This window comes from Tenrec ecaudatus, chromosome 10 (genome assembly GCF_050624435.1).
Source record: "Tenrec ecaudatus isolate mTenEca1 chromosome 10, mTenEca1.hap1, whole genome shotgun sequence".
Classification (NCBI taxonomy): domain Eukaryota; kingdom Metazoa; phylum Chordata; class Mammalia; order Afrosoricida; family Tenrecidae; genus Tenrec; species Tenrec ecaudatus.
In genome coordinates this window covers 154252780-154280456 of record NC_134539.1, presented here as the reverse complement: position 1 = coordinate 154280456, position 27677 = coordinate 154252780, and the positions used below count along the sequence as shown (strand labels likewise).

Sequence of the window (27677 nt, the reverse complement as noted above, 5' to 3'; positions counted from 1 at the left end):
GCATCCGTGCCATAGCAATGGGCTTGGTTTGGGTTGCTGGTGCAGTTGTTAAGCCGCTAACTGAAAGGTTGACTGGGTGACCCTCGCCTCCAGCTGATGTGGCAGCCTCCTAAGGAGGTGTCAGAGGGCTTCTGTAAAGACTGGCCGCCTGGAAGCCCCGTGGAACTAAAGCAGAGGTGGCAATGCCGGTATCCACTTCCTGGAACATCAAGGCGCGGATGAAAGCACTTCACATCTGGCTGGCTTCCAGGAGGGTTTGCTCCCTCCGAATGTGCTGCAGGCAGAGGTCCCGGCCTGCGAAGACGGGGAGACAGGCGTAACGACCGGGCCGCTGGAGGGAGAAGTGAGGGGCTATTGTTATCGGGGTGTTTGCGTGGTTTTTCTTGGAGGAGTGAGTGGCAGCTCAGACCTGGATTTTGCAGGGAGCTGGAAGGAAGGTACCCTAAGTGCCCAGCCTGCGGCGAATAAATGGGGGTCCCACATGGAGCAGTGGGACGCCCAGGTGGACGCTGCCTTCCGGGTTCACCCGGGACTCCGCCCAGCCCCTGGGCAGCCTGGCCCCGCCCCGGACCGTATGGCCCACCCCGGGCTGCATGGCCCCGCCCCCGGGCCGCCCGCGCTCAGGTAGGGAAGAGGCGGGGCATCTCGGCCCCGCCCCTAGGACCGCCGCCCAGCGCTCGCCGGCGTAGCTGCTCGGAGCTGCGGCCCCGGGACGTGGGGCCGCGGGGAGGTGAGCGGGGCGCCGGGAGGGCGGGCGGACGGCACAGCCTCGGGCCGCGGGCGCAGGGGGTCCGGCCTCGAGCCCGGGCCGCTGGGTGGTGTGCGCCCTGGAGCGGTCGGCGAGGGCGCCCGCCCTGCGAGCCTCGGGGCCCACGTGGGTACCGGCCGGGTGGGAAGCCGGAGCTGGACGGGGAGGCGCCCGGGAAACTTCGGAGGTCCGGGGCCACCGCTCCCCAGAAGTCGGGGGATCAGCGTGGGGCAGAAGTTTCAAACCCCGGAGGAGGGAGAGCGTCCTGGGGCCAGCACCGTGTTCCCTCACTGAGTCCCGCCGGGGAATTCAGACCCTCCTTTCCTCTCCTGCCCCCTGGGTGAGCGCCTGGGGCCAGGGCGAAGTTTGCGCCCCCCGCGAGGAGTAACCCGATCGGGGTAGGAGTGAGGGGCCGCTCAGCGAGCCCCCTGGAGCTCGGAAATTGGACCCAGGAGTCCAGATTTCCTGGACTGAGAGCCCCTGGACCTGAGATAGGTCCAGGGGCATAGACTACCCCCCCAACCGGTGGACTGGTCACTGTGTCATGGCTGGATCTGGGGTCCCTGGTATGTTTCCTTTAGTAGCAATCCCCTGATCCTGGCATTTGTAATGTTATACACACCCCACCCCCACGCCCGTCCATGTGGAACCGGGGTCCCCACCTGGGGACATTGGCAAGGCCTGGAGATATTTCTCTCGGAGCCCTGGGGGAGGGGGGTGGGGAGCGGTGCTAACCTCAAGGTCAGATGAGGTGGTCTGGTGTCCTGAGGAGCGATAGACCCGAAACCCAGGGGAGCGGGCGGTGGGGTTTGGAGACATTTATTTTGGGTGGTTACAAAATAGAGATGGGGTGAGTGCTACTGTCCCCTCTGGTGTACCTGTCAGTCCCCACGCCCCCACGCCAAGCCAGTGACCGACATCTGAGGCCACAATGCTGAGGCAGAGAAAGTGGCTTTGGAAGCTGCTGCCACAGCACTGGATTCAAATTACTGTTCCCCCCACCCCACCCCCATTTCCCCAGAATTAGGGGAGGAGCTTGGGATAAACCGGAATGTCTGAATGTGATGTGAACCCGGGCTTCAGAGGTGTGAGCTGGCCTCTTCTGTTTCCACTGGGAGCCCTTCGCAAAGCAGGTGTGGGTGTCGTGGGGGAAGCCGTGGTTCCCTCAATTCTGGGGTTCTTTGCCCCCAAGGCATCCCCCCTCATGGGGGAGGGGGCAGAGGGGGACACTGAACTGTGTTCCCACAGACTTTCTTCCAGCGGGGTTGCTGGGGGAGGGGGGCCTTGACGCCATGAGACCTGCTGGAATTTTCCCTTCTGTGTGAGCACACAGCTCAGCTCTCCAGCTACGGACCCCGGTAACCTAACATTGGAGAATGATGGGGCTTCAGCTGCCCTCCTTGTGTCCCCCACTCCTCTCCCTTCCTGCACTGCGTCTGCAGGACCCCCAGGCGGGCCTGCACTTCCTGCTCCCTGCAGGTAGGGACCACAGGGAATGTTGGAGTTGAGGGCAGGAGAAGAGGAGGGGGTGGCTCTCAGGGTGGGCACAGTCAGATGAATCAGCCATGTCTGTTCTAGGGACCCAGGCTACCTACATTGTCTTGAGAGCACCCCCCGTGTCCTCACAGCACACAGTACCCCAACTTGTGGTTCCAGAGCTCCCAGAACTGGAGACCACCTTCTGGGCACCATGGTGGGGTTCGAAGGCAGCTGGTGGGCTAGCTGGCAAAGGCTGGGCTGGCCCCTGAGGTTGTGTGGCCCCCAGACAGCATGGGCTGAGCCCTTCCTTCATACCCCACCCTACGTTGTACAGGCGTAAGCAGCACCTGAACCCCACCTCCCACCCTCAGGGCCTGGCCCTGAAGCCACATGCCACAGCCCCATGCAGGAGCCACCAGCTGCCACCTCCTGCCACTGGCCTCATGTCTGAGCCTCAGCCTTGCCCAGGAGAGGGACTACCAGAGCTCCTGACCAGCCACCAGGGAGTCGCTCTTGACTCTGGTGACCCTGTATGAGCGGAGTTAAGCTTGGAGAAACTGATCTTAGGCCCTTCTTCCAAGGGGCCGCTGCGTTCAAACCACCAAGCTTACCTGCAGGAGTGCTTAGCGGTGGGCGTCACCCAGAGATGCTTGTTGGGAAACGGTAGGCCTAATTTCCATCCTAAATGGCTGGTGGGGGACCCTGCAGCAGGAGGTGGGTGGCCTGTGCTGATTCTGCTGGGTTGCTGTCCAACTTGCTGTGTCAACTTTACCCCAGATCAGCAGGAAGAAGTCCAGGGTGTGTGCACGCGTGTGTGTAGGGAATTGGAGGAGCCACCTGCCTGACCTTTGTGTCCGTCCAGTGCTAGCGGATTGAGGCCTCCTGCTCCCCAGGTGTAGCCGCAGGGGAGAGGCAGACCCCAGGCCGCAGCCTGCTCTCTGCAGGGCATCACCACCACCCCACCCCCGGCCCAGACCACACTCACCCACTTAGGAGCTGGCTCCAAGAGAGGCCCAGCGGCCACTGCGGGGATTCCCAGGGTGAGCTCAGCTGCTGTCTGCAGTTGCCTGGCGGAAGCAGCTTCCAGTTTCCTTCCCAGCTGAGCCAGGCGGGGGAGGGGCGGCCAGCCGGCAGACAGGCAGACAGACAGTCAAGTGCAGGCTGACCTCACACGCGGTGGCCAAGCCCTTCATGGGGAGAGCGTTTCTCCCGTGGGCGTCACATGACTGCGTATTCGCAGGGGAGGTGGACGCCCAGCTGCAGGGAAGGCAGATTTTCCTTCTCACCTGCAAGAACGAGCCCTGCTGCGTCCACTCCTCCAGGGACCCGTCGAGGGGCTAGCAGCGCAGGCGTCACAGCCCCTGTCCCTTGGGGTGTGAGCTGAGTGGGACATGTAGACAGGGGGCCGGTCAGGGCTTGGGGGAGACAGAGAGCATGCTGGGAAAACTTGAACTGAACTGTCCCTTGGGGTTCCCAAGGCTGTGGTGGGTTTTGACTGGCAGTCCAGCACTTAACCCTCTGTGCCACCAGGGCTCCTTCTGTGGGTGGGGTAGGAGGGCTTCCAAGTTTGGGGAGCCAGGAAGTATAACCCAGAGACCAGCAGGCGCAGTGGTCAGCAAGCGTGTGCTCATTAAGCAGGGGGAGGGGTGTTACGTAAGTGGTCGTGCCTCAGTTTCCCCAGTGGCCCGCTTCGAGGGTTGAGAACGTGTAACAGCAAGCCAGCTGCGGCAGAACATGGCAGCGGTGACTATCATGACTGTTATGTGTCTTTACACAGGCTGTTTGGGGGTGAGGACTGCGGGGGGGGGGGCTCTTGCCCCCAGAATGGTGGTCCATCCCTCCTCGCAGCAACCTGCCCCACTGGCTTTTTCAGGCTGTGACCTCTCTGGGAGCAGGTCACCTGGTCTTTCTTCTGCAGAGCCAGAGGGTGGTGGGTTCGAACCACCCACTGGTCAGCATCTGAGCCCCTCAGCTGTGACACCAGCAGAGAGCTCCTTGCAGAGGGCTGTTTTCATGGCTTTGTAGAAGCGGTCCGGTCTGGGGACAAGGTGGGTGGGACCGGCCATCTGTCCCTCTCCCAGGGGTTCCTGATCTACCAGGTCCAGCCCCTCCCCTGCTTCCCCCTCGGCCTCACTCCTGGGCCAGGGGCATCCTGCTGCAGTGGGCCATCTGGCGCCCATCCCCTTGTCCAGCAGGACTTCCCTTTCTCCTGACTTTCCCACATTGCTGTCTCCAGGGTGGGACCAGCCCGTGGGGCGGGGGGCTGGGAGGAGCAGGATGGGGGTGGCTAAGCTCTAAGACCTTATCAGTCAATGAAGTTAATGATGCGTACCCCACCCACCTCCTTCCACTGCAGACAGCATGAGATAATGTTTGTGAACACCCCTGGCGAAGTGTGTTTCTGCTGGAGGGAGGGGCAGAGGGTGGTATCGGGGTGGCTTGCGAGTCAAAGGTTCTGCTCCCCACACTCACTCTGGCACCACCCCAGCTGCTCTGAGGTGCCCGCCCTGGCCCATCCTCTTGCCTTCCTCCTTTCAGGGGTGGCCTTCATCCGCAGCCCCTTCACTTCCAAACTCTGCACCTCAGTTTCCCCATCTGTCAAATGGGGCCTCTTAGCTCAGCCTAGGGGATCAGGTGAGCGAAGGTGGCCAGCAGGAAAGGAGGTGATCCACTATTGGCTCCTCCCCACCTTCAATGATCACCCCTCGCCTTGGTGGGACGTCCGGTTAGTAGGGTGTTGTCCCACTTCACAGCAGAGGAGACTGAGGCTTCAGAGTGGTGACTAAACCTCAGCGCCTCTGCAGGTGGCTGGCTAAGCTTAGCATGGGGGCCTCGCAGTGGTGGCACCGCGTGTAACTCACCCCCACCTGTGTCCAGGGGATCCCTCCGATTCTGATACAGACGGAATTCTCACTCCCTGCCATCCAGTCAGTGCTGACTTGCAGTGATCCCCAGTGGGTTTCCAAGACTGTCCTGTTTACCGGACTAGAAAGCCCAGTCTTTCTCCCTCGGGGTTTTGAACTGCCGACCATTCCGCTCTCAGCCCGAGTAACTATTACCCCACCAGGACTCCATACGGAATCCCTAGGAATGTGTGTCCTCCGTTTTAGTCAGCGAATGCAGACTCGCCGCTGCCTAGTCGATTCTGTCTCGTGGTGACCCTGGAGAGCAGGGTAGAAGTGCCCCTGTGTTTTCCCAAATCTGACCCTTCATGGAGGTGGACAGCCTCCTCTTTGTCCTGTGAAGTGGCGGCTGGCTTCAAACTGCAGTTAGCAGCCCAACACAGCCACTGGGGTTCTCTGTGGTGGACAGCGTTCCACGTGTTCAAAAGTAACCTTTCTTGGGCGCTGTGACTGGTAACAACACAGTCGTTTTGTAAGCTGGTCCTCCGCCCTGAGTCACACATCGTCAGTCACATTGTTGACAGCTCAGCAGAAACCTTGAATGTTGTTCCCTATTTCGTTACCTCTAACGAGCATTTCATTCTCATTAGTTCATTTCATTAGTTCACAAATACAAATACTCACGGCATTGCAGCTAACCTCCCAGGAAAGGTCACTAATCAGGACAGCACGCGCTTGGAATGCCTTGTTGAAGAAGCGACGTTCTTCCCGAGGGCCATTGCCATTGTCATTGCAGAGTAGTAACAGCTCTGACCCAAGCCCCATAGAAGGTTCAAACTGGAGCTTTCCTAGAAGCTCAGGTATAAGGATAGCCACACGATCAGTACAGTTTCACTTCCAGGAGCCCCACACTCTGGAATCTTCAAGAAAAATTCTTTGCTTCTAGGAGGAGAGGAAAATTAGCTATTTTAAAATAATGCTCTGTTCTCTTTATAATTGTCATCCCCCAAAGTAAACATCTTTACCGGGGGGCGGGGGGGAGTGAAGTTTTAACCTGGCTGCACAGTGGCCGCTCACTGCCCTGCTAGCCCCACGGTCAGCAGTTAGACATCACCAGCTGCTTTACAGGAGAGAGAAGCAGCCTGTCCGTGATCCTTAAAGAATTAGTCTTATAAACCCACCGGGGGGCGGGGGGCAGTTCTACCTTGCTCTATAGGCTCCCTCTGAGTCAGAATCGATTCATTGGCAATGAGTTTGTTGGTATTTTAACCTTTGGGGGAGGAGCCCCTTGAGGCAGAGTGATTATGTTTTAGGCTGCCAACTGTAAGGTCGGCAGTTCAAAACCACCAGCTGCTCCGAAAGAGCAAAACTGGGCTTTCTACTCCCATAAGGAGCTACAGATTTGGAAACAAACCCACAGGAGCAGTTCTACCCTGCCCTATAGAGTTACTATGAATTGAAACCAACTCGATGGCAGTGAGTTTATTTTTCCTGGTTTACCCTTGTGGGTTTATTACCCACACAAGCTGGCCCTTTTTCTTTTGGGGGGAGGGGCACTCTTATAATTAAGTGCATCGCTTCTCGGCCTCTTGGCTAAGATCAAGTGTAGTAGAATTAAGTGCAGAGATAATTGTATAAAACTAATACATTCCTGCCAAAACAGTATAAAAAATGGTAGAGTTATTCGGGTGTCCCTCCCTGGGATAGTGTCACCTGGTACAGGCTGCACCCCCTGTGCATGTGCACCCCACCCCCCAGGAACCTGGTCTCTGCTCCCAGGCCTGCTCACACTCACTCTGCCCCATTGCATGGGGACAGGCAGGAGCGACCTGTTGGATGGCCCATCTGACCTCCAAGTTCCCTGAAGCCCTGGCTACTGTCCTGTCTCTTCCAGGGAAGTAGCAGCCTGAGGGCAGGATTCCGGGAAATCCGGTTTATTAGCTCCCTAATGACTGTTTACAAGCCCAGAACTGCTTGCCTGGCATGCTCCCTCCTTGCTGAAGGGTCTGTGTTCACAGTAGCCCTATGCCTTCAGTGGGGGTGGGGGTGTGTGGTTCAAGGGCAGCACATGTGGGCAGCCCTGCACACAGCACCTGCCACTCTTTAGGGATGGTGCTCCTGGGGGGGTCCTGGTTTAAGGGTGACAAAGCCCCCTGAGATGTTGCTCAGCCTTTCACACATAAGCCAACAGCAGTCCAGAGAGGGCAAGTGGCTTGTCCACGGTCACACGGCCACCAGGGCACTGTGTCAGCCTAGCTCATCGAGGGCCTTCCTCTTTTTTTGCGGACCCTCTACTTCAGGAGGTACGGTGTCCTTTTTCAGGGGCTGGTCTCTCCAGATAACATGTCCAACGTCAAGCATCCTTCCCTCTAAGGAGCATTCTGGCTCATCTGTGTTTGTTTGTTTTCTTGGGGGGGTAATCCACGGTGCTTTCAAGAACTGGGTGGGGGTGAACCCTCAAAGGGTGAAGGGGGTGCAGGGCAGGAGAAGCAGAAGCTCCCAGCTGGGCCGGATTGGGCTCTGTAAATGCCAACTTGCTTCTCTGGGGAAGTACCTGCCCTGCGCTGACACCCCCAGGCTCCTTCCTGGATGGACTATTCACCCATCTCTTCCTTTTTGCCTCCTGGGTGCCATGGGGTTCTGAGTCAACGGTTTTCCTGGAAGCTGGCTGTCCCGACTGTTGCCCTTCCTGGAAGCAGGTCACCCAGGCTTTCTGTGTCAGGGTTCTGGTCACCAGCCTCCGGGCTGGCAGCAGACTGCTTCACTGATGTGCCAACAGGGTCGTCTCCCCATTGTCCTGCTCCCACTCCCCCAGGCTCCTGCCCAGGGCCCTGTTCCCCCCACCCCCACCCTGCCCCACCGTCATGGGGCCAGGATCTGTGGCTGGATGCTTGCTGGACTGAGTCATGGTGCTGCAGGGGTCTGGGGGACTTTCACACCAGGCTTCTTCCGGTCTCCTTGGGGTGGGGGGCGGGGGAGGCAGGGGCCACCCCTAGCCCAGCTGAGCAGGATTGCTGTGGCCAGGCAGCTTCCTCTTTTCCGCTTTCTAAAAATGATCTCCTTTCCAGAAGGGCCGGGCAGGGAAAATGGGGTTTCGGTTCTGTGCCTGGGAAGCAGGGGAAAGGAGGGAGCATTTCCTGGGCCCAGCCCTCACCCGTCACACTGTGACTCAGCAGGGGACAGACAGGTTCCCGGGTAGCCCTGGACCTCAGCCTGACCCCAATGGTCCACTCTCCAGCGACAGCTCTGCTGACTCGGGCCCTGGCCGGGCTCGAAGTCATCCCACGGATCACATTTCAGTCCTTCGCACCCTGGGTCCAGATGACTTGGGGATGTGGGCAGTGCCGGGACCTCTCACTCCCTAGCCCTGTCTAGTAAAGTGCCTCCTGGGTCTCGGGAATGGGTGGGGCTGCTCGTCCCTGTTGCTCCCGTCCTTTCTGGCGCAGTGCAGGCAGGCAGGTGTCAGGGTCCTGCACTCTGGGACTACAGTTGCTGGATCCCTGCCCCTGCCAGGCACACACAGCATCTAGCAGTCAGGGACTGGGGGTGCCCACTGGTTATTAGCCAGTCCAGGGAACCCCAGAAAGCTGCTGGGGCAGGGAGCACTGGTGGCAGGCAGGAGAGGGCAGAGCTCAGTCAGGTGCTTCAATATAGCAGATCATGATGGGGTGGGGGGTTTGTGCCCATGAGTATAGTATGGGGAGGAGGCGCTCCAGCCCCCTGCCCCAGAAGGGCTGCTGATGGTTACTGCTGGACCCCTCCCAGGGTACCCTGCCCACCCTCGTTCTGCTGGGACAGAGCCTGACCCGGTGTGCTCAGCCAATTTTGTGGACAAACCGGATCTCCCGCCGACTGCACTGAGCCTGCATTCTGCCCCGGCCACTCCCAACCCTGCCTGCTGGCAAGCTGAGAGCTAGTGCGGAGCCTGGCAGGACCTCTGGCGGGGGGCGAGGGGGGGCCTTGAATCTAGTGCTGCCCTGCCCTTTTTCTCTGGTTCTGCCCACCCCATGCCAGACCCCACCCTGAAGGAAGAGGAAGCAGGTGCCCCATCCTAAGCTCCACCCACCCCACCCCCAGTCTTAGGCCCTCCTCTGAGGCTGGCTGGAGGCCCCTTTCCGGTCTGCCCCTGCTGAGTTGAGTCCATCCAGGGCAGTGGCTGTGGACCCTCGGGCTGCGACAGGCTGGGGGCCTCCCAGAGGGCAGTGGGTGTGACTGGCTGGCCCACAGGAAGCCTGGTCCCAGGATGTCACAATTTCCTGAGTGAGCAAGCACTCTGGGGCGGTAGATAAGTCCTGGGTGGGGCCACGTAGCAGGGCTCTGGTCTCGCCCCCAACCCGGGCACCTACCAGCCCACTGATGTCCCCTCCGGAGACTCCAGCACTGGCTGGGCTTCTAGTCCACCTGTTCTCCCCCGCCACCCATTTCTGCCAGTGACAGAGGCGGCAGCAAGCCCAGCTGCTCACTTCCCAGGAGACTGTACCGTGTATGTACACATGTCTGGGCACATACGTGTGGAAGGTGTATGTGGACATACATCCTTACGGGCTGTGGCTTGTCACGCCAGACCCTTGCTGAAACCTGTTGTCCTCGTGTGATTGCAGACCTACACTCCAACCAAACACCCCCACCCAGCCAGTTCTGACCCACGGCGACCCGACAGGACAGGGTACAACAGCCCCTGTGGGTTTCTGAGACTGTGACTCTCAAAGAGAACTAAAAAGCCTCCTTTCTCTCCCCTGGAGCAGCTCGTGGTTTCAAACTGCTGACTTTGAGGTTGGCAATCCACACATAACCCACTATACCACCAAGGCTCCTGGCTCGAAACACCCTGGGACCGAGTACAGCTAACTGCCCCATAGGGTTTCCAAGGGTGTACAATTTTTTAAAAATAAGTAAGAGCTTTATATCAAAGAGCAATTGTACTTTAAGAAAACATCCCAGCCCAGTCTAGAGCAAGTCCATAAATCCGATATTAGCCCATATGTCTGTAACCAGTTTATAAATTCTTCAGACGCACACAGCACATGAAGTGACGCCGAATGCAGGAAGAAAGATCACAGGCCAGTGGATGGAAAGTCTTGTGGATCCAATTGTGCTGGAAGCCTCTCAGTGCTGGTGTGGGTCTCCACATGGCTCCTCCAGCGCAGGGCTGTAGCGTAGCCTTGTCAGCAGCGATGTCTTGCAGGAGTTGTACATCTTTACAGAAGCAATTACCCGTTCTTCCTCTGGCAGAACGGCTGGTGGGTTTGAACCTCTGACTTTTGGGTTGGTTAGTCGCCATCTACTTTCTTGCTCTCCCTGTAAGCAATCAGTGCCGACTCACAGCGACCCCTGTGGGCTTCCAAGACCGCAACCCTTTACAGAAGTAGAAAGCTTAGTCTTTCATAGAACCGCTAGTAGATCCCAACTGCCCACCATGCGGATCGCAGCCCACTACATCACCAGGGTTCCTGCTACTGCCCCCTAAAGGTGATCCTACTCTCTGCAACCAGACCCCCTCCCACCCCCCAAGGACACCCAGTACTGCCCCAGCATTAACTGTCTCCCTGGACTGTGTCTGATTCTGCCGTGGGCTGGTGAGCACCGGTCAAGGGTCCCGGCTCCGGAGCAGCTTGGCCTGCGGAAGGACGTGGTAGGAAGGCCTGGAGAGACAAGAAGTCCAGTGGCTACATCTGGGACAGTGTCCCTTCTCTTGGGACCTGCAGTGGGTGTGGTGTGGTGGGGGGTGGGGGCCAGCGGCACCCTACAGCTGCTTCCAGGGCTGCTTCCTGGGCTGACGGCAGGGTTGGGGTACATCATGTGAGCTGTTAGTGGAGCTTAGAGTATGCCAGAGCCTGTGCACCCAGGAATGGGGCACCTGCCAGTGGACAGGGTGAGGTGTGAGCGGGCAAGTGAGGAAGCAGTTGTGGAAGGTAGTGACCAGGCAGGCTTCCTGGAGTGCTTCCATTCTTCTTCCCTGGAAAGAGCAGCAGCCCTGGGGCAGACCAGTGAGGCGGAGTCGGCCTGCCAGGCTCAGGGCCTCAGAGGTGGGTAAGGGGTGCGGATCTGGGTTATCTGGTGGGCAGTGCTTCTGACTTGATGGTGGTGGTGGGTGTTTTCAGTTCTAAGTTCCAGAAGGATACTTCCTACCTGCTTTGTGGCCTAACTAAGCCGGGTCCTAGTTCCCCCTCCCCCACCCACCTTCTTCAGCTGCCATGAGCCTCCCTCTGGGGACTGGTTTCTCAGGGCGATGCCCGCTCGATGCCCTCTTCCTGCCCCTGCCCCAGTGGAGGGCAGAGGCCCAGTGAGGCTGTTGTCTCAGCACTGGCCCCCTGGGTAGCCAGGGAAGAAGGAAGCCGGAACCAGCCACAGCTCCAGCTGCTGAGTGGCCTCAGGAGGCTCCCTGTTCGTAGAAGGTCCCGTCCGGACACCAGGTGGCTCTGGAGGGTGACTCCAGCTCCCCAGCTCTTTAGGGTGGAATGTGATGCCCGAGTCTGGAGGTCCACCTCAAATGGACAGCAGCATCTAGCCCAGGGCTCCCTTGCTCTCCAAGGTAGCCTCTCAGTCCACCCCTGCCCCCGTGTGCTCCTCTCTTCCCGAGCACCTGGAGGTGGGGGCTCCAGCAATATCAGACCCCATCCCAGTGTGTAAAGTACAAGGGCTGTTGCCAAAGGGTGTGGGGGGACCCAGAGCTGCCCCCAATTCCTCTCACCCCAGACTCCTCTGGGTCATCCCAGACCTGAAGGAACCTAGTTTGAAAACCACAGGGATACTTGACCATATTTCCCTCCAGGTCACTTGAGCACACTGCCTTTAGGATCTGGCAGGAGCCCTGGTGGCAGAGTGCTTTCGTGTTGGGCTGCGATCTGTGTGACCGACAGTTCAAAACCACCAGTAGCTCCGTGAGAGAAAGATGAGGCTTCCTACTCCCGTAAAGAGTGACCGTCTCAGAAACCCACAGGGGCAGCTCCACCCCGCCTTAGAGGGTCACTAGGGGTCGGCACCCATGCGACGGCAGTGAGTTGGTGTTGGTTTTGGTTTTTCACTATCTCAAGAAGTCTCCAGGTCATTTGAACATCGCCCGGGCTATCTGGCTTTTTAAATTGGAAATAAACGCAGTCAGAAGGCAGCCAACAACCCTTTGGGTGTTTTGTTGTTGATTTTCCAAGTGAAACATTTCTGTCCTTGTCCTGTTGAGACAGAAAAGACAAAACACACACAGTGAGTGACCCGGGCACCTGGGGTACCAGCCCCCCGCAGCCACGCTCCAGGCGGCACGTTTCCAGGAGGTTGAGTGTGACCGTGGCTGTGTGACACTTCGGGAACTCTGGAAAGAGGAGGGGCTTACTGCTGTTATCCCCACCCCCGTGAGGCAGGTGGGATGGTCCCCCTTTTACAGATAAGGAGACCGAGGCAGAAGAGCCAGCGCCCAGAGGGTCACGACCTTCTCCCCTGAACCTGCCCTTCCCTCCATTCCCACAGGTGTGAGCGGCAACCAGGCTGCCCTGCCTGACCTGGAGCCTGGCCATTTGTCCACCCACTGTCCGTCCGTCCACCTCTCTGCAGAGCCAACGCTTGTGTGCCCCTGCATCCAGAGGACGCCGCCAGCCCAGCTGCACACGCTTACAGGTAGGGTGCTGGGTGGCTGCCAGCGCTGGGCCAGGGCACCGGCTCCTTCGGTCCATTGCACGTGCATCTCACTGCTTCCTGAGGCCAGCCCGCAGGACACAGCGATGGCCCAGGTAGAAAACCTGGACCAGTGAAGAAGGCCAAGTCAGAGAGCAGTGCGGGGCCAATGACCAGCCCCAAGAGGTCTCTGAGGGCACCTGCTGAGGCTGCCCGTAGTCCAGGTGACAGTGTGTGTGTGTGTGTGTGTGTGTGTGTGTAGCAGCAGCACAGGGAGTGGCTACCTCTCAGAGAACACCTGTCTAAGAGGTGGACATGCACATGTGCCTTTGTCCTCAGGATGCCTCTCAGAGGGAGACAGCGTTGTCAGCCCTTGGCCTGGTGCGAAGCCGGGTGACGAGCCCCACTAGCAAGCACAGACGGGCTCAGGACCGCGCCCTCCCAGCCTGTGTGGTAACCATTGCTTCCCACTGGCTGCCAGCTCTGGATCAGGCCTCGGGCAGGGGCCATGGGGAGGCCTGGAGCCCCAGTAAGACGTGTGGACGTGGAGGACAGGAAGTCAGTCGTGGGGGAGCTGAGCAGGGAGGGACTGTGCTGAGTGGAGGGCGGGGGACTGGGGGACCTGCTGGAGGCGCAGCTGGTGGTGCAGGCCCACAATGGAGGGAAAGGGACAGGCACAGAATCAGGTGGCCGCCCTCTGGAGCCACACGTGACCATAAGCAGAAAGGTTGGTTTGAGGTGCCTTGGGATAGAGGCCTGGTGGCCTGGTTCCCAGAGCGCTTGGCCTTGACCATCCCCCGGAGCAGCACAGGCAGGCTCGACCCGACCCCGCCGCGTGCACGTCAGAATCCACTGCAGCTGTTTGCAGATTTTGCTGCTCTGTCCGGCCGCCCCCCCAGTGCCTTGGCCCCACATGCCCTCTGTCTGGGGCAAGGGGTGGAGGTGGAGTCCCTGGCCTTGCAGTGGGGGAGGGAGCTGTGGGAGGGGGAAGGGGGGAGCTGAGCCTTTTAGCCAGAGAAAGGTCACAGGGCAGGAGATGAAGATCAGGATAAAGGGAGTTAATGCGGCGGCTCGAGGGAGCCAGGGTCACCCCCACCCAGGGCGGATGGCCATTGGCAGAGCCACTGAGAGTCAGGGTGTTCACGCCCTTCGCCCAGCACTCCCACTTCTAGAATTCTCAAAGGAGCGGGATGAGCAGCAGGGGCCAGGGCTCCGTGCCCGCTGGGTACGGGCTTCGGACCCAGGGAGCCTGTAAACCCCCCTCAGCAGGGGCTGAAGTGAGCGGGTCTCTGCAGGTGCCAGGAAAGATGTCTTCACTGTGAATAGGTGAGTGTGGGTGGGCCTGTGTGTGCACGTGCACGTATGCCTGTATGAGTGGGCATGTTTGTGTTGAGCATTTGTGTGGGAACGCGTGAGCTGTGAGATTCTGAGTGTGAGCATGTGTGAGCTGTGAGCGTGAGCATGTGTGTGAGTGCGAGTCCATATGTGTGAGAGTGAGCATATGGGAGTGTTAGCATGTGAGCTGTGTATGAGGGAGGGATGACTATAAGCATGGGTGAACGCGTCTGAGTGTGCGAATGTGTGTGTAAGAGTGTGTGACCATACATGCATGTGCGTATGAGTGACTGGACTGCTAATGGCAAGGTTGGTGGGTCAAACCCACCAGCTGCTGCTCAGGAGAAAGATGAGGCTGCCCGCCCCCGTAAAGACTAGAAGCCCCTACATAGGACCACCTATGAGTTGGAATTAGCTTGGTGGTAGAGGGTTACTGTGAGTGTGTGTAAGCTTGTATGTGCGCATGTGTGAGGTATTAGTGTGTGTAACATCTTAGGCACATTTCCAGATGTGGGGAAACATCTGCAGGCTGCACACACCTGCTCTGTTCTGGAGGAGGAGGCAGACTGCTTTATATGCTTCTGGGTTTTGTTTATTTTCTGTAATGTGCACCTCTCTCTCTCACATACACACACACACACACACACACACACGTCCTCCACTGTCTTCCAGGAGCCAGCTGGAGCCTCCACTTCTGCCCACAGCCCGTCCCTGCTGACCGGGGTCACTGTCTGTGTGGCCCTGGCCCCTTCTCCCACCCTTGCCCATGCCCTGGCCAGGGTACAGGCAGAGGTGGCTCTTTGTCCACAGGAAGCTGTCCTGTAGCCCCACCCGCCCCAGCCAGGCTGATGCGGCAGTACCTGCCCTCCCAACCCATCCTTGGTCCTCCCTAGACTCCCACCCCACCCCCAACCCCTGCCCCACTTGGTTTGGGTCTGGTCTGAGATGGTCAGACCTGAAATGGAGGGAGCTGGAAAGCTGGGGTCCTCCCTCTCCCTGCCAGTGGATGCAAACGAAGAGGAACAAAAGCAGGCCTTTCTCCCTGCTCCAGTGCTGCCACAAGATAGTCCACAAGGGGGTGGCTGTAGCAAACAAATCTATTTTCTCACAGATTTGGAGGCCAGAAGTATGGATTCAAGGTGCTAGCTATCAAGGGAGGCTTCTCCCCCTCCGCCCCCCTCCACCAAACACACACACACACACTCTCTCTCTCAAGTCTATATCTCGTGTCAGCTTCTGTTCCTTGGCATCTTTATGTGGCCTAGGACCTACCCTCCCCATCTCCGACGATTCCACGTGCCCGAGCTGCTCCATCTATATCCCTGCCATACTTCTGCCGGAGAGGGTCTCGCCGACCTAACCCAGAAAGCCCTCTTTCCCTGTGGGATGGATTTGATCCACAAAATTAGGGGATGAGATCTATAACCCACATTTGGGGAGACACAATCCAACCCACAGTACCCCCCAGCCCAGATTTTCCCGTTCTCTGCAAGCTTTCTGTTAGAGCCACCCCCTTCTGGTACCTCTGTTGCCCCAACACTTGAGAAGTGACTCTGACGAATAGTATCATTGGGTTCCAGAGTTAAGTTCACGGGCTCACAGGTTGGTTGGTGATCAGGGCTGCCCACCCTGTCACCACGTCCCCCTCTCACCGCACCTGTGCCCACCCCCCTGCTGTCTCCTTGCAGTCCCCCAGCCTCCCTGCCCGCCATGGCCTCTGCCGACAAGAACAGTGGGAGCGTCTCCTCCTTGTCTGGCAGCCGCCTGCAGAGCCGGAAGCCGCCCAACCTGTCCATCACCATCCCGCCCCTGGAGGCCCCGGTCCCCCCTGGCGAACAAGACCGCATGCTGCCTGAGGTAAGCGGCCGCCCCGACACTGGGACCCATGCCACTGAGATGTCACCTCCTAAATGGTTCCACTTCCTGGAAAGCTGTCCCCTTCCAAGCTGCAGCTGCGTGCACCGTTCCTGTGGGCCTCTGCCCCCACCATCCTGGGTCTGGGACACGTCACCTGGACAGAGAGGAGGCTAATCCCATGCTGGCCAGGAGACCAGAGAGCACGCTGGGCCTGAGGACAGCCTAGGATTTGCTGTGTCCACTGAACCCAGCCTGGTGGCACCACAGCCTGCCACCAACTGCCACCCCTCCAGCAGCAGTGCTCAGAGGCAAGGATAGCGAGACTTGGTCTCACGTGCTTTAGACATGTTGTCGAGGGACACAAGTCCCTGGAGAAGGACACCGTGCTTGGTAAAGTAGAGAGAGGGGTGGACGAGAGGGAGGAAGGCCCTGGAGGAGATGGATGGACCTGTGGCTGTAACCACGGGCTCAGGCACAGGAACCATCGCGAGGACGGTGCAGGGCCAGGCCATGTTTGCTTCTGTTGTGCACGGGTCGCTATGGGTGGGGACCGACGCGATGGCTCCTGACACCCGCCACAGCCGTCGTTCTGCATAAGAAGCCCTATCCCTCTGCTTCCATGAAGGTTCGGGCTCCGTAAACCTCTGAGCCCAGTCCCATGCTAACACGGGGTCACCAGGAGGCGGACTCCACTCGTCAATGGGGTGGGCTTTGTGGGTGTTTCTGGGGAATGTGGCTGCCCGTGACGAGTGAGCCGGTAGGGACAGGGTTCCTTGCTGCTGCCGCAGGCCCTGTGCTACAGCTCCTGGTTCCTCCATAAAGGACTCTTTGAGTCGAGACCCCAAAGAGCGTGGGCTTCCTGCACAGCTTGGGACATAAAGGGGTGCTGTGTTGGGCCGCTCGCTCACCCTCAGAGCCCCGAGAACATGCGAGGCCAGGCAAGGTCATGGTTGGGTGACCAAAGCTCACTGGCTGAGGCCTGAGGGCTTGCATGCCAGGCATGACCGGACATTAGGAATGGTAAATCTGTGCTTGAAAGGGAGGCTGGGGTGGGCGTAGGGGACAGGCTTGTTCTCACAGGGTGTTCCCATTGGGAGGCCCAACCAGAACCCTCCCCAGGTCACAGCCCTGCACGTGACTCCCCCGCCCCTGACCTCCCGTCGCCTCCCAGCAGAGGCCCAAGAACCCCGCCTACTTGAAGAGCGTGAGCCTGCAGGAGCCGCAGGGGCCATGGACCGAGGGAGGCCCGGAGAAGCGCCCTGGCTTCCGCCGCCAGGCCTCCTTGTCACAGAGCATCCGCAAGTGAGTGTCCTTGTTGTTACCCCCCACCGCACCCCACCCCACACACACCCAACTCTGGGGGCTCCTGGGGTACCCTCTCCACAAGGCAAGCCCCAAGGCCTAGGGGTGTGAGTATGGTAGTGGGGGGCATCCCAGGGTGGTGGCTGAGAGAGCCCAGGTCTAAAACCTTATGGGTGGGCCAGCCCCTCATTGGCTTTTCCCTACCTGCCCTGGATGCACACGTGTGCACATGCATGATCACGCTTCCAGTTGCCACTGTGTGCACACGTGAGCATGCAGCAGGCACCACTTTGCTGCACACCCAGGGGCACATGCTGTCACACTCCCAGTCACTCACTTCCTGTGAGCACACATGGGCACATACATGGTCATGCCCCTGGTGTCACTTCCCTGCACACCAAGGGACACACGTGTGTCACACTCATAGTCACTCCCTCCTGTGTGCATGTCACATGTGTTGCTTCCATGTACACATACAGGAACACAGGTGCATATCATGCTTCCGCACACTCCCTGCATGCACACGTGGGCACCTGGGTGTTTCTGCTCTCACAGCACTCCCCTGCACACACAAGACACATGCAACTTGCAGGTCACTCCCGTACACGCCCAGGGACACTGCCATGCAGCCGGCTCTTAGGTATACATATACCTCTCACGTGCACACATGCACAGGGGACTTGTGATCTCCCATGTATGTGCACATGGGGACACTGCCATATGGTGCCCATGCACACACACCTCACACGCATGATGAGCACCAGAGACACTACCATGTGATTTGTGATATCACGTGCACGGACACTGCCATGTGACAGCTCACATGCACGTGTACATGGGGACACTCCTGTGTGATCACAATCTCATGTGTGCACATACACCCCTCACATACATGCAAGCACATGTGAACACGGCCATGTGGTGGTGAGTCGTGTGCACACATACAAACCTCACACGCACACAGAGCCTCCCTCCTGGCATGATAGCGAGTTCATGTGCACACAGGGACACTGCACTTAATCACAATCTCACGCATGTGCACGTTCACATGCACACAAACCTCTACCGGCACACAAGCACAAGGGGGCACTGCCATGAAATTACTATCTCACACATGTGTTCACACACACACTCCCCACATGTGCACCCGGAGACACTGCCATGTGATCTCGACCATCTCACGTGCCCGCTCTGTCTGCCCATGCAGGGGCACCGCCCAGTGGTTCGGGGTCAGCGGCGACTGGGAGGGGAAGCGGCAGAACTGGCAGCGCCGCAGCCTGCACCACTGCAGCCTGCGCTACGGCAAGCTGAAGGCCTCGTGCCAGCGCGACCTGGAGCTGCCCAGCCAGGAGGTGCCATCCTTCCAGGGCACTGAGTCTCCCAAGCCCTGCAAGCTGCCCAAGGTGGGCCCCCAGGGGTCAGAGGAGCAGCCAGCAACTTCGCCCCGAGCCCAGATTGACCCCACTCACCACCTTCCTCATTGCCTCCCAGATCGTGGACCCTCTGGCCCGGGGCCGGGCCTTCCGCCACCCTGACGAGGTGGACCGGCCCCACGGCCCGCACCCACCGCTGACCCCAGGTGTCCTGTCCCTTACTTCCTTCACCAGCGTGCGCTCCGGCCACCTGCTCCGTCCCAAGAGAATGTCTGTGGCTCACATGAGCTTCCAGGCTGCCGCCGCGCTCCTCAAGGTCAGGGGCAGGGGGTTTCAGGCAAAGGGAGGGTCATCTCCCCTTCTGGCCCAAGGGGTCCCCCCACCTCCCGGAATCCTGCCTCCTCCACCCCCAGCCTGCACTTCTCAGAGCTGGTGTCTGCAGTGACCTAAGCTGGGCAGGCAGGTGAAGCCCACACTTACCACTCCTCCCTGTGCACGTACTGAGCAGCTGCTGTGTGCTGGGGCTGAAGAGTCACTGTCCTGGATGAGCACCCAGCCCCGGGCAGAGTGAAGGGCGCCTGCCCAGAGGAAGGACTCCCGTCTCTTGCAGTGGGCCTGTTTCCCCGGAGACCTCTGGGGACTGATGCTTGAACTAAGTCCTGAAAGAAAAAGCTTACCAGTAAAGGAAGGGAGGGAATTGCATGTGCCTGGAGTGCAGGAAGTGTGGTACCAACCAGGCAGCCATGGAGGCTTGATAACTGTCTGAGGAGAGGGGAAGGGTGACTCCAGGAGACAAGGGGTGGGGGGTGACCTGAGACTGGCGGGAGGGTGTGGGCCGTCCCAGCCAGCTTGGGGGAGGTTCAGAGTGGCTGAAGGGATGCCGGCTGCCCAAGCCTGTGGGGCAGGAGGTCACCAGGGAGGAGGTACAACAGGCCACGGTGAGTGCTTCCCTCAGGGCCAGTCGGAAGCTCTTCGGGGCTTCTTCCCGGACTCCCAGGACCATCTCCCCACAGGGGGGACAGGGCTTGACAACTCCTTGGGTGTTGGGACAGGGCAGAACCTGGATCTGGGGTCCCAGGCTGCCAGGAGGGGCCAAGGTCCTGACCCTGCCTCTGCCCCTTGCCAGGGCCGCTCCCTGTTGGATGCGGCTGGGCAGCAGCGCTGGGTGGTCAAGCGCAGCTTCGCCTACCCCAGCTTCCTGGATGAGGACGTGGTTGACGGGGCTGACACCTTCGACTCCTCGTTCTTTAGTAAGGCAAGCATGGGGTGTGGGCCCTTGGCGGGGGAAAGGGGGTAGTGGTGGCTGGGAGCTGGGCCAGGTGACTTTGGCTCTGGGGAGAGATCCTGAGGTGGCACTGCTAGTGTAGCTGCCACCAGCCCGGCCCACTGCACAGCCTCCTCCTGGCCAAGTCCTGCCCTTGAGTGGGGGTGTTGGGACAGGACTTGGCGGTTCCTTACACTGTCTCTTTTTGTGTGCCGCCCTCTCCCCCAGGAAGAAATGAGCTCCATGCCCGATGATGTGTTTGAGTCACCCCCACTCTCTGCCAACTACTTCCGGGGGATCCCACACTCGGCTTCCCCCGTCTCCCCTGATGGCGTGCAGATCCCCCTGTGGGTGCAGGGGCCCTTCCCTGGGGGGGAGTAGGGGGTGGGGGAGGGCCCCATGACCCTAAGGCGACACCTATCCCCATCCCTTGCCCGCCCCAGGGTGCTGCCCACACCGGGCCTCCTTGGGGGCTGGCTCTGTGGGAAGGGCATTGGCCATAGCTGTGCCATTGCTACAGGAAGGAGTTGGGCCGCATGCCGAACCTGGCTGCCAGACGCGGCAAGCGCATCACTTCCAAGGTGAAGCACTTTGCTTTCGACCGGAAGAAGCGCCACTACGGCCTGGGCGTGGTGGGCAACTGGCTGAACCGCAGCTACCGCCGCAGCATCAGCAGCACGGTGCAGCGGCAGCTGGAGAGCTTCGACAGCCACCGGTGAGCGCCGCAGTGACCCGCGTGTCCACCCCTCCACACAAGGCAGGAGTGGGATAGCGCATGCCCCCCTTGCCCCGCCCACATCCCAGCTCTGCTATGGGGGTGCAGAGCGACTCACAGAGCAGCCACCCGATAGATAGTGGACCCCCCCTAGTAACAGGTGTGGGGACTGCTGCGGAAGAGCATGACCAACGGACATGTAGTCAGAAGGAGAAGGGAGGGTTTGACCTGGGCACAGCTCAACCTGTCGCCAGCAAGATGGGGGTGGGGAGTGCGGGGGGGGGGGGGGGTGCGGGGATGCCCTTTGCAGGGTGTGGCCAGGGAGAAGATTGGCTAAAACCGCGCTGGGCCCGCCCACAGGCCCTACTTCACCTATTGGCTGACCTTCGTCCACATCATCATCACGCTGCTGGTGATCTGTACTTACGGCATCGCGCCCGTGGGCTTTGCGCAGCACGTCACCACCCAGCTGGTGAGGGGGCTGCGGACTCGGGGTCCCAATCCCGCAGAGGCTTCAGCGTCACAGCCGCCAAGTGGGAGGGTACTGGGGGGGCGGCGAAATCTGGGATGGAGAAACTCACCCCTCCCTTTACAAGGGCCCTGCTGCACCCAGGCTTTGGGACTTCCCTGGTGGGCTTGGCGGCGGCCCTTCACCCTCTCCACCTCCCCTCCCTCTTCTGCCCCTGGCCAGGTGCTGCGGAACAAAGGGGTGTACGAGAGCGTCAAGTACATCCAGCAGGAGAATTTCTGGATCGGCCCCAGCTCGGTGCGGGCCCTCATTGCCCCTTGCCCACCCAGACAGGGCACAGCGACGTGGCCCAGGCCTGCTCACAGCCTCTCCTCCCACAGATCGACCTGATCCACCTGGGTGCCAAGTTCTCGCCCTGCATCCGGAAGGACCAGCAGATCGAGGCGCTGGTGCGGAGGGAGCGGGAGCTGGAGAAGCACTCGGGCTGCTGCGTGCAGAACGACCACTCGGGCTGCATCCAGACTCAGCGCAAGGACTGCTCGGTGCGAGCCCTTCCAGCCTGGTCCCGCCCCTACCCTGGCCGTGATCCCGCCTCTGCCACGCCCATGGCCCTGACCACACCCCGAGGCAGGCTCTGGCCATGCTCCTTGCAGCCCCAGGGCTCTGCATCAGCAGTGGTCCCTGTCCCTCCTCTCTTCCTCCTCTGTACCCTCCCCAGCCCCAGAGAAGCAAGGCAGGGTGGGGGTGGGGGGACCTGGAACCCAGCCCTGGGTGGTACCCCCTGCCCACTCTGCCAAGATGACAGTCTCTCAACATGACCAACCCCGCTCCGTCCTCCAGGAGACATTGGCCACTTTTGTCAAGTGGCAAGACGACACCGGGCCACCCATGGAGAAGTCTGACCAGGGCCAGAAGCGGACGTCGGGAGCTGTGTGTCACCAGGACCCCAGGTACGGCCTACAGACCCCAGAGAGGGACGGCTGGAACTTGTCGCCGTGTCCGTACCAGCTCCCAGGACATAGGTGCAGGTGGCCCCTGACCTTGGTCTCTGACCTCTGCCTCCAGAACCTGCGAGGAGCCTGCCTCCAGTGGAGCTCACATCTGGCCAGACGACATCACCAAGTGGCCGGTGAGTGCCCAGGGCACAGGGGGAAGAGAGGGCGCACGGGATGGGCCCTGGCCTCTGCACGGGCCTCCCTGCCTCCATGCCGCCTACAGATCTGCACGGACCAGGCCCAGAGCAACCACACCGGCTTCCTGCATGTAGACTGCCAGATCAAGGGCCGGCCTTGCTGCATCGGCACCAAGGGCAGGTGACTAGCCGCTGCCCACAGGCTCCTCCAGGGTGTGGGGAGCCAGCTGGGATCTCTGCAAAGAGGCCCCCACTTCCTACCAGGAGGGCTTCTGAGACCAGGCATTGGGCTGGGGTGAGGTGGGTCAGAAGGGGGGGTCCTCGGGACCTGACGGCCCTCCCCGCCCCCACCCAGCTGTGAGATCACTACGCGGGAGTACTGTGAGTTCATGCACGGCTATTTCCACGAGGGGGCCACGCTCTGCTCTCAGGTCAGCTAAGGACTGGGGGGCAGGGAGCCCATGGGTGGGGGAAGAGGCAGGGGGCAGCCAGGACTCGGGCATTCACTGCTGCAGTGTGTGTGCCTCCCAAGGGCACGGACCCCTCTTCACTCCCTCTCCCTAGGGGGCCACCAGCCCAGGGCACTGACCACCCTGTGTGTCCCCCAGGTGCACTGCCTGGACAAGGTGTGTGGGCTGCTGCCTTTCCTCAACCCCGAGGTCCCAGATCAGTTCTACCGCCTCTGGCTGTCTCTCTTCCTGCACGCTGGGTAAGAGGCGCAGCCTGCCACACCCGGCCTCCTGGGAACACCTGCACTGGCCGCCCTTTGGGCCTCTGAGGAAGGGCTTCAGGTTCAGGCACTCGCTCGGGTAGGCCCATACTTGGTCCTGTGTGTCCCCACCCCAGTGTGGTGCATTGCCTGGTGTCTGTGGTCTTCCAAATGACCATCCTGCGGGACCTGGAGAAGCTGGCCGGCTGGCATCGCATCTCCATCATCTTCATCCTCAGCGGCATCACCGGCAACCTGGCGAGCACCATCTTCCTGCCCTACCGTGCAGAGGTGCAGCCCAGGGACGGGGGGGGGGGAACAGCCTGGGAGTGGGGGTGCAGCCTGAGGTCAGGGGTATACACTATGTGGAGGTGCTGCCCAGCAGGGGGGCGAGTACAGCCTATGTGGGGGTACAGCCTAGGGGTGGGGGGATAGCCTGGAGGGTGGGTTTGGCCTGGGAACTACAGCCTGGGGCTAGAAGCAGGGGTAGGGGCTGGGGGCAGGGGTAGGTTATGGGATGGAGGTAGGTTATAGGATCAGAGGTTGGGGATGAGTGAAGGGTAGGGGCTGAGGGCAGGAGTAGGGACTAGGGACAAAGGTAGGGGCTGGCGGTGGAGATGGGGGCTGAGCCAGGATAGGGGATTGAGGCTGCTTGAGACTCTCCGGCTCTGCTGACCCGGCCTGTGCTGTCCCCTCCCACCGGAGTCTGCCCAGGGACTCGCCCCCACTGCCTCTCTCACTTGCTGGGTCCACAGCAGGCGATGCTAAGCCCAGGCTTATTGGCTGCTCCCTTAATCCTCAGAGGGAACAGCTGATGTTTCTGATTCACCGTGATCCCTGATTCCGCCCCATCCCCCACTCTCAGATGGCACCGGAGAAAGTCCTGCACTGACCCACCCGCCCTCAGCACCTGGGTGGCCTGCCTTGCCCATGGCTGGGTGCCCCGTGGCTGTTCAGTGGTTGTTAGAGGGATGGGCACCGCAGCCCCGGCGCAGCCATGGGTCCCCTGCGCCTCGGTGACTCAGCCCCTGCTACCTGCCCGCAGGTGGGCCCCGCCGGCTCGCAGTTTGGCCTTCTCGCCTGCCTCTTTGTGGAGCTGTTCCAGAGTTGGCAGCTGCTGGAGCGGCCCTGGAAGGCCTTCCTGAACCTGTCGGCCATCTTGCTCTTCCTCTTCGTCTGCGGCCTCCTGCCCTGGGTGGACAACATCGCCCACATCTTCGGCTTCCTCAGCGGCCTGCTGCTGGCCTTCGCCTTCCTGCCCTACATCACCTTCGGCACCAGTGACAAGTACCGCAAGCGTGTCCTCATCCTGGTGTCCCTGCTGGTCTTCGCCGGCCTCTTCACCTCCCTGGTCATCTGGCTCTACGTCTACCCAATCAACTGGCCCTGGGTTGAGTACCTCACCTGTTTCCCCTTCACCAGCCACTTCTGTGAGAAGTACGAGCTAGACCAGGTGCTACACTGACCCGCCTGCCTCGCTGCCATGGGACTTGGGACTGGGGGGTTGGCTGATAAGGCAGGTGGGCCTCCTGTAGAAATGCCTGGCTCTCCGCAGTGCTGCCCACAGGCCCGGCCCTCTTCCTGCTGCCCTCCTTTGGGGCCACATCCTGGGGCAGGCTCTGTTGTCCAGCTCCTGGGCTGCTGCACCTCCCAGCCCCCACTCTGCTGTGCCTTCTCACCATTACTGTGAACATGCCCTTCCCAGGGATGGCGCTGGCCCAGGGTGGCCTCGTCCTGGGCAGCTGCCTGGTAACCCAGGCTTCCACTCAGCCTCCCTGTACCCACTAGGGGCCCCCTTCTTGTTCCTCCTTCCTGCCCCCACCCTGTGAGATCCAGTCTGTGTCCATCCGAGGGCTCTGAGCTACATCGGACCATGCTGGAGAAGCTCAGATCATAGGCTGGGGTACCAGGGGTTGTCAGCAAACAGCCATCCCCCTAAAAGGAGCAGGGAGAACTCTGGGTCCCTGCCCCGTCTGCCCCATGCACCATCAGTGTTCCACTCTCCTTCCGGGCTGGTGCCAACTGCCACCCAAAACCACCCTCACCTCAGAGTGTCACCCCGGGAACCTACTCTCGGGTTGCTGCGGGCGGGACCGGTCAGGGCTGGTTGAGATTTTGTACAGTTTATATTACCTTTGTGGTTTTGTAAGAGTAACGCTAATGTTAGACAATGTCTCAGGGGTATTAAATATTCTTTGTGGGAAAGGCTGATTCTGGGGCCTGGGAGAGAGGGAAGTGGGGGCTCTTGGTGAGGCAGGTGGGGCAGGGCAGTGGTCCAAAGGGACAGAGAGGGACACCAGGGAATATGGCAGGACCAGGAGCTGAATCACCCAGAGGCCCTCAGGTGTCCCTGGAGGGGGATGGAATGGATCCTGAACACCCCCTAGGCCCCAGCCTGCCCTCCCTTTGCTCAGGGGCAGTAAGGGGAGGCCCCCCTGGAGTGGGGGTGCCTGCACTGGCCAACATGGCCCCAGGGAGAAAGGCCATGCAGCATTTACTATGAGAGGAGGAGACACCCCCACTATCCTTCCCCAAGTCACCCCTCCCCCACAATCCTTCAGACCACACCATGGAGACCAACAGAAGTGACCATTTTAATGGTGCAGCAAGGTGTGCTAGGAGAGGAGGGTGGTCAGGGGAGTTCTAGGTGGGGCACAGGACACCCATGGGATGGGTGGGGAAGTTCCTCAACACCTCCCTCCCCAGGGCCAATACCCTCTGCAAGCCAGGCTTCTTCCTGGAAGACTGGACCTTGCTGCAAACCCCCCTCCCACCTGAGCGCCCATATTTATTTCGGGCGGGCGGGGCTCAGCATCCGCTGTTCCTGCGCAGAGAGGCGTGGCGGCGCAGGCTGCAGCGCAGCTCAGTGAAGGCCAGCGAGCCCACGGAGACGGCGCACGGGCCCAGCGCCTGGAAGCCGAACTTCTCGTAGAAGGGCACGAGCGGGTGCTCACACATCAGCGCGGCGCGGCGCACCGCCGGCTGGCCGCCCAGGTGCTGCAGGTAGCGCCACAGCAGGACCGAGCCCTTGCCCTGCTGCCGGAAGGTGCGGTGCACGGCCAGCACGTGCAGGTGGGCCGTGCGGCCCGCGGGCCGGTGCAGCGTCAGCGACTCCTGCATGCGGAGGGGCGGGGCCCAGGTCATCTTTTGACACCTATTCCCATAGCCCACCTCATCCCCTCCCCTCCCCCCGCTCCCCAGGAGCTGAGTGGCTGATGGGTTTGAGCCACGGACTTAGCACTAACTGCTTCCCCGGCAGCACTATCGGGCTCCTCCCAGCACCGTGGAGGAGCTTTTGTAAGGGGCTTCGATCGCAAGTCAGCAGCTCGAAACCACCAGCCGCTTCTCTGGAGAAAGACGCAGCTTTGACTCCCATAGGGAGTTCCTGGCTGGAAGCTCACAGGGGCGGTTCTATCCTGTCCTGCAGGGCGGCAAGGGGGCGTGGCCTCCATGGCAGGGAGTGAGCTTGAGTGTTAAGACCCTCCCCCCAGCCCGCCTGGCTGGCCACTCTGGGGGCTTCCCAGAGGGGCCTCCAGGAAGCAGCCTGCTTCACCTGAGTGAGCCGCTCCTCATCCCACAGCGAGCCGATGATAAAGGCCACCAGGCGGCCCTCCTCGAACCAGCCCAGGGAAAGCTCTGGACACAGCGTCAGGAAGTGCCGGACCTCGTCCAGACACAGGGGGCAGGTGCCCGAGACAGAAATGAAGGCTGGAGGGGGCGGGGGTGGGGGGGGAACGACACATACATGACCCCATGGTCACTGCGCCCATGCCCCTCTCCCATGCCTACCTAACCCTGACCCACTGGAAAGCAGATACAGGCCTGCCCTCCCCGATTCATCATTCTGAATGTGTGTGTGCACACATGTGTACCCACATGGATGTACACCCACCCACACATGCATGGCTTCCCAAGAACCCAGCCTCCCAACACAGGAGATGAGCTGGGGGTGGGGGGCTGGGTCAAATAGGAGGACCTTCTCGCTACAGAGCCACTGGGCCAGTGCTGACCAGGGGCATGGAACCTATGCAGGAACCCCACCTTCCCGCTCAATCTCAAACACGCTGGTAGCATCCTCTGGGGTGAGGCAGCGGAACTCGCTGGCGGGGAGCGTGTGGCGGCGCTGGCGGCTTGGGGAGGCGAGGTCCCCAGGTGGTGGGTGCAGAGTGGCAGGCTTCAAGGGGTGAACACTCCACGTGGACATCCTGACCACCAGCATCCCTCCGGGGCTCCCCTGCTTTGGAAGTGAGCTGGGTGGCTGAGGAGGCACCCTCACCCCTGAAGGACAAGAGTCAAGGGTCCCATGAGAGGTGTCTTCCCTCATTCGTCTGGGAATCCATGTGGGGTAGGCACCTCCCCCACCCCCCTGTGCCAGCAAAGACCGAGCTCTCACCTCCTTACTCCCTCTCAGCCCAGAGAACCCCCTGCACCTCCAATCACTCGCCTCCAGTGTCCCTGAGCCCGGGAGGAAGAAGAGGTGGGCCTGGCTCGCCCGGGACCCCCAGCACTGCTGGCCAAGGGCAGCAGGGATAGTGGGAGCCTCCACTGACCACTTCTAACACAGCTGCAGGGGGAGGCAATGGGCAGGTGCCAGGCCTGCCCACCTCCACTGAGCTGTCCACAGCTGCTCACCTGCCTGGAGAAGGCTTTGGGGACTCTAGGTGCAAGATGCTATGGGGGAGACGTTACAGCAGCTCAGCTCAGCCCTGGCCCTGAATCTAGGAGAGTCCTAGGTGCCTCCATCTCCATATTCCCCAAGATGGCTTCAGCCTGGCCTGAGCACTCAGCTTGAGGGTGGGGGGAGGGAATGGGACTGCATGGGGTGGGGTGGGGTGGGGTGGGGTGG

The 27677-nt window shown here is 60.5% G+C and overlaps 2 protein-coding genes across 4 annotated transcripts; one reads left to right on the top strand and one right to left on the bottom strand.

The window, feature by feature from the left end:
• Positions 1-612: 612 nt before the first annotated feature.
• On the top strand, positions 613-25027 carry RHBDF2 (rhomboid 5 homolog 2). 3 transcript variants are annotated; one of them, XM_075562261.1, is made up of 19 exons: positions 613-730; positions 12532-12678; positions 15699-15867; positions 17042-17169; positions 18377-18572; positions 18661-18858; positions 19669-19797; positions 20035-20153; positions 20327-20521; positions 20882-20993; positions 21213-21287; positions 21371-21532; positions 21831-21940; positions 22056-22119; positions 22209-22303; positions 22478-22553; positions 22731-22831; positions 22969-23122; positions 23877-25027. In XM_075562261.1, exons 3-19 carry the CDS (start codon positions 15721-15723, stop codon positions 24294-24296), a joined length of 2481 nt encoding a protein of 826 aa, XP_075418376.1. In that variant the 5' UTR covers positions 613-730; positions 12532-12678; positions 15699-15720; the 3' UTR covers positions 24297-25027. The 3 variants fall into 3 exon arrangements, with proteins under 3 accessions (XP_075418376.1, XP_075418377.1, XP_075418375.1); XM_075562262.1 differs by having other exon boundaries at positions 17039-17169; positions 19669-19792; positions 20039-20153; XM_075562260.1 differs by having other exon boundaries at positions 17039-17169.
• A 612-nt stretch (positions 25028-25639) lies between these two features.
• AANAT (aralkylamine N-acetyltransferase) lies at positions 25640-27035 on the bottom strand. The gene is made up of 3 exons (XM_075559460.1): positions 26873-27035; positions 26385-26539; positions 25640-25945 (listed from the first exon to the last, which is right to left on the bottom strand). Exons 1-3 carry the CDS (start codon positions 27033-27035, stop codon positions 25640-25642), a joined length of 624 nt encoding a protein of 207 aa, XP_075415575.1.
• Between the last annotated feature and the right edge of the window lie 642 nt (positions 27036-27677).

Excerpts from the sequence above, each read along its gene's own strand:
- RHBDF2 (XM_075562260.1), top strand. The coding sequence starts at position 15,721 with ATGGCCTCTGCCGACAAGAACAGTGGGAGCGTCTCCTCCTTGTCTGGC. Across the intron at positions 15,868-17,038 it reads AAGACCGCATGCTGCCTGAG|CAGAGGCCCAAGAACCCCGC; the intron begins GTAAGCGGCCGC and ends GTCGCCTCCCAG. Across the intron at positions 22,120-22,208 it reads ACGACATCACCAAGTGGCCG|ATCTGCACGGACCAGGCCCA; the intron begins GTGAGTGCCCAG and ends TGCCGCCTACAG.
- AANAT (XM_075559460.1), bottom strand. The coding sequence starts at position 27,035 with ATGTCCACGTGGAGTGTTCACCCCTTGAAGCCTGCCACTCTGCACCCA. Across the intron at positions 26,540-26,872 it reads GTTTGAGATTGAGCGGGAAG|CCTTCATTTCTGTCTCGGGC; the intron begins GTGGGGTTCCTG and ends CGCCCCCTCCAG. Across the intron at positions 25,946-26,384 it reads ATGAGGAGCGGCTCACTCAG|GAGTCGCTGACGCTGCACCG; the intron begins GTGAAGCAGGCT and ends CTCCGCATGCAG.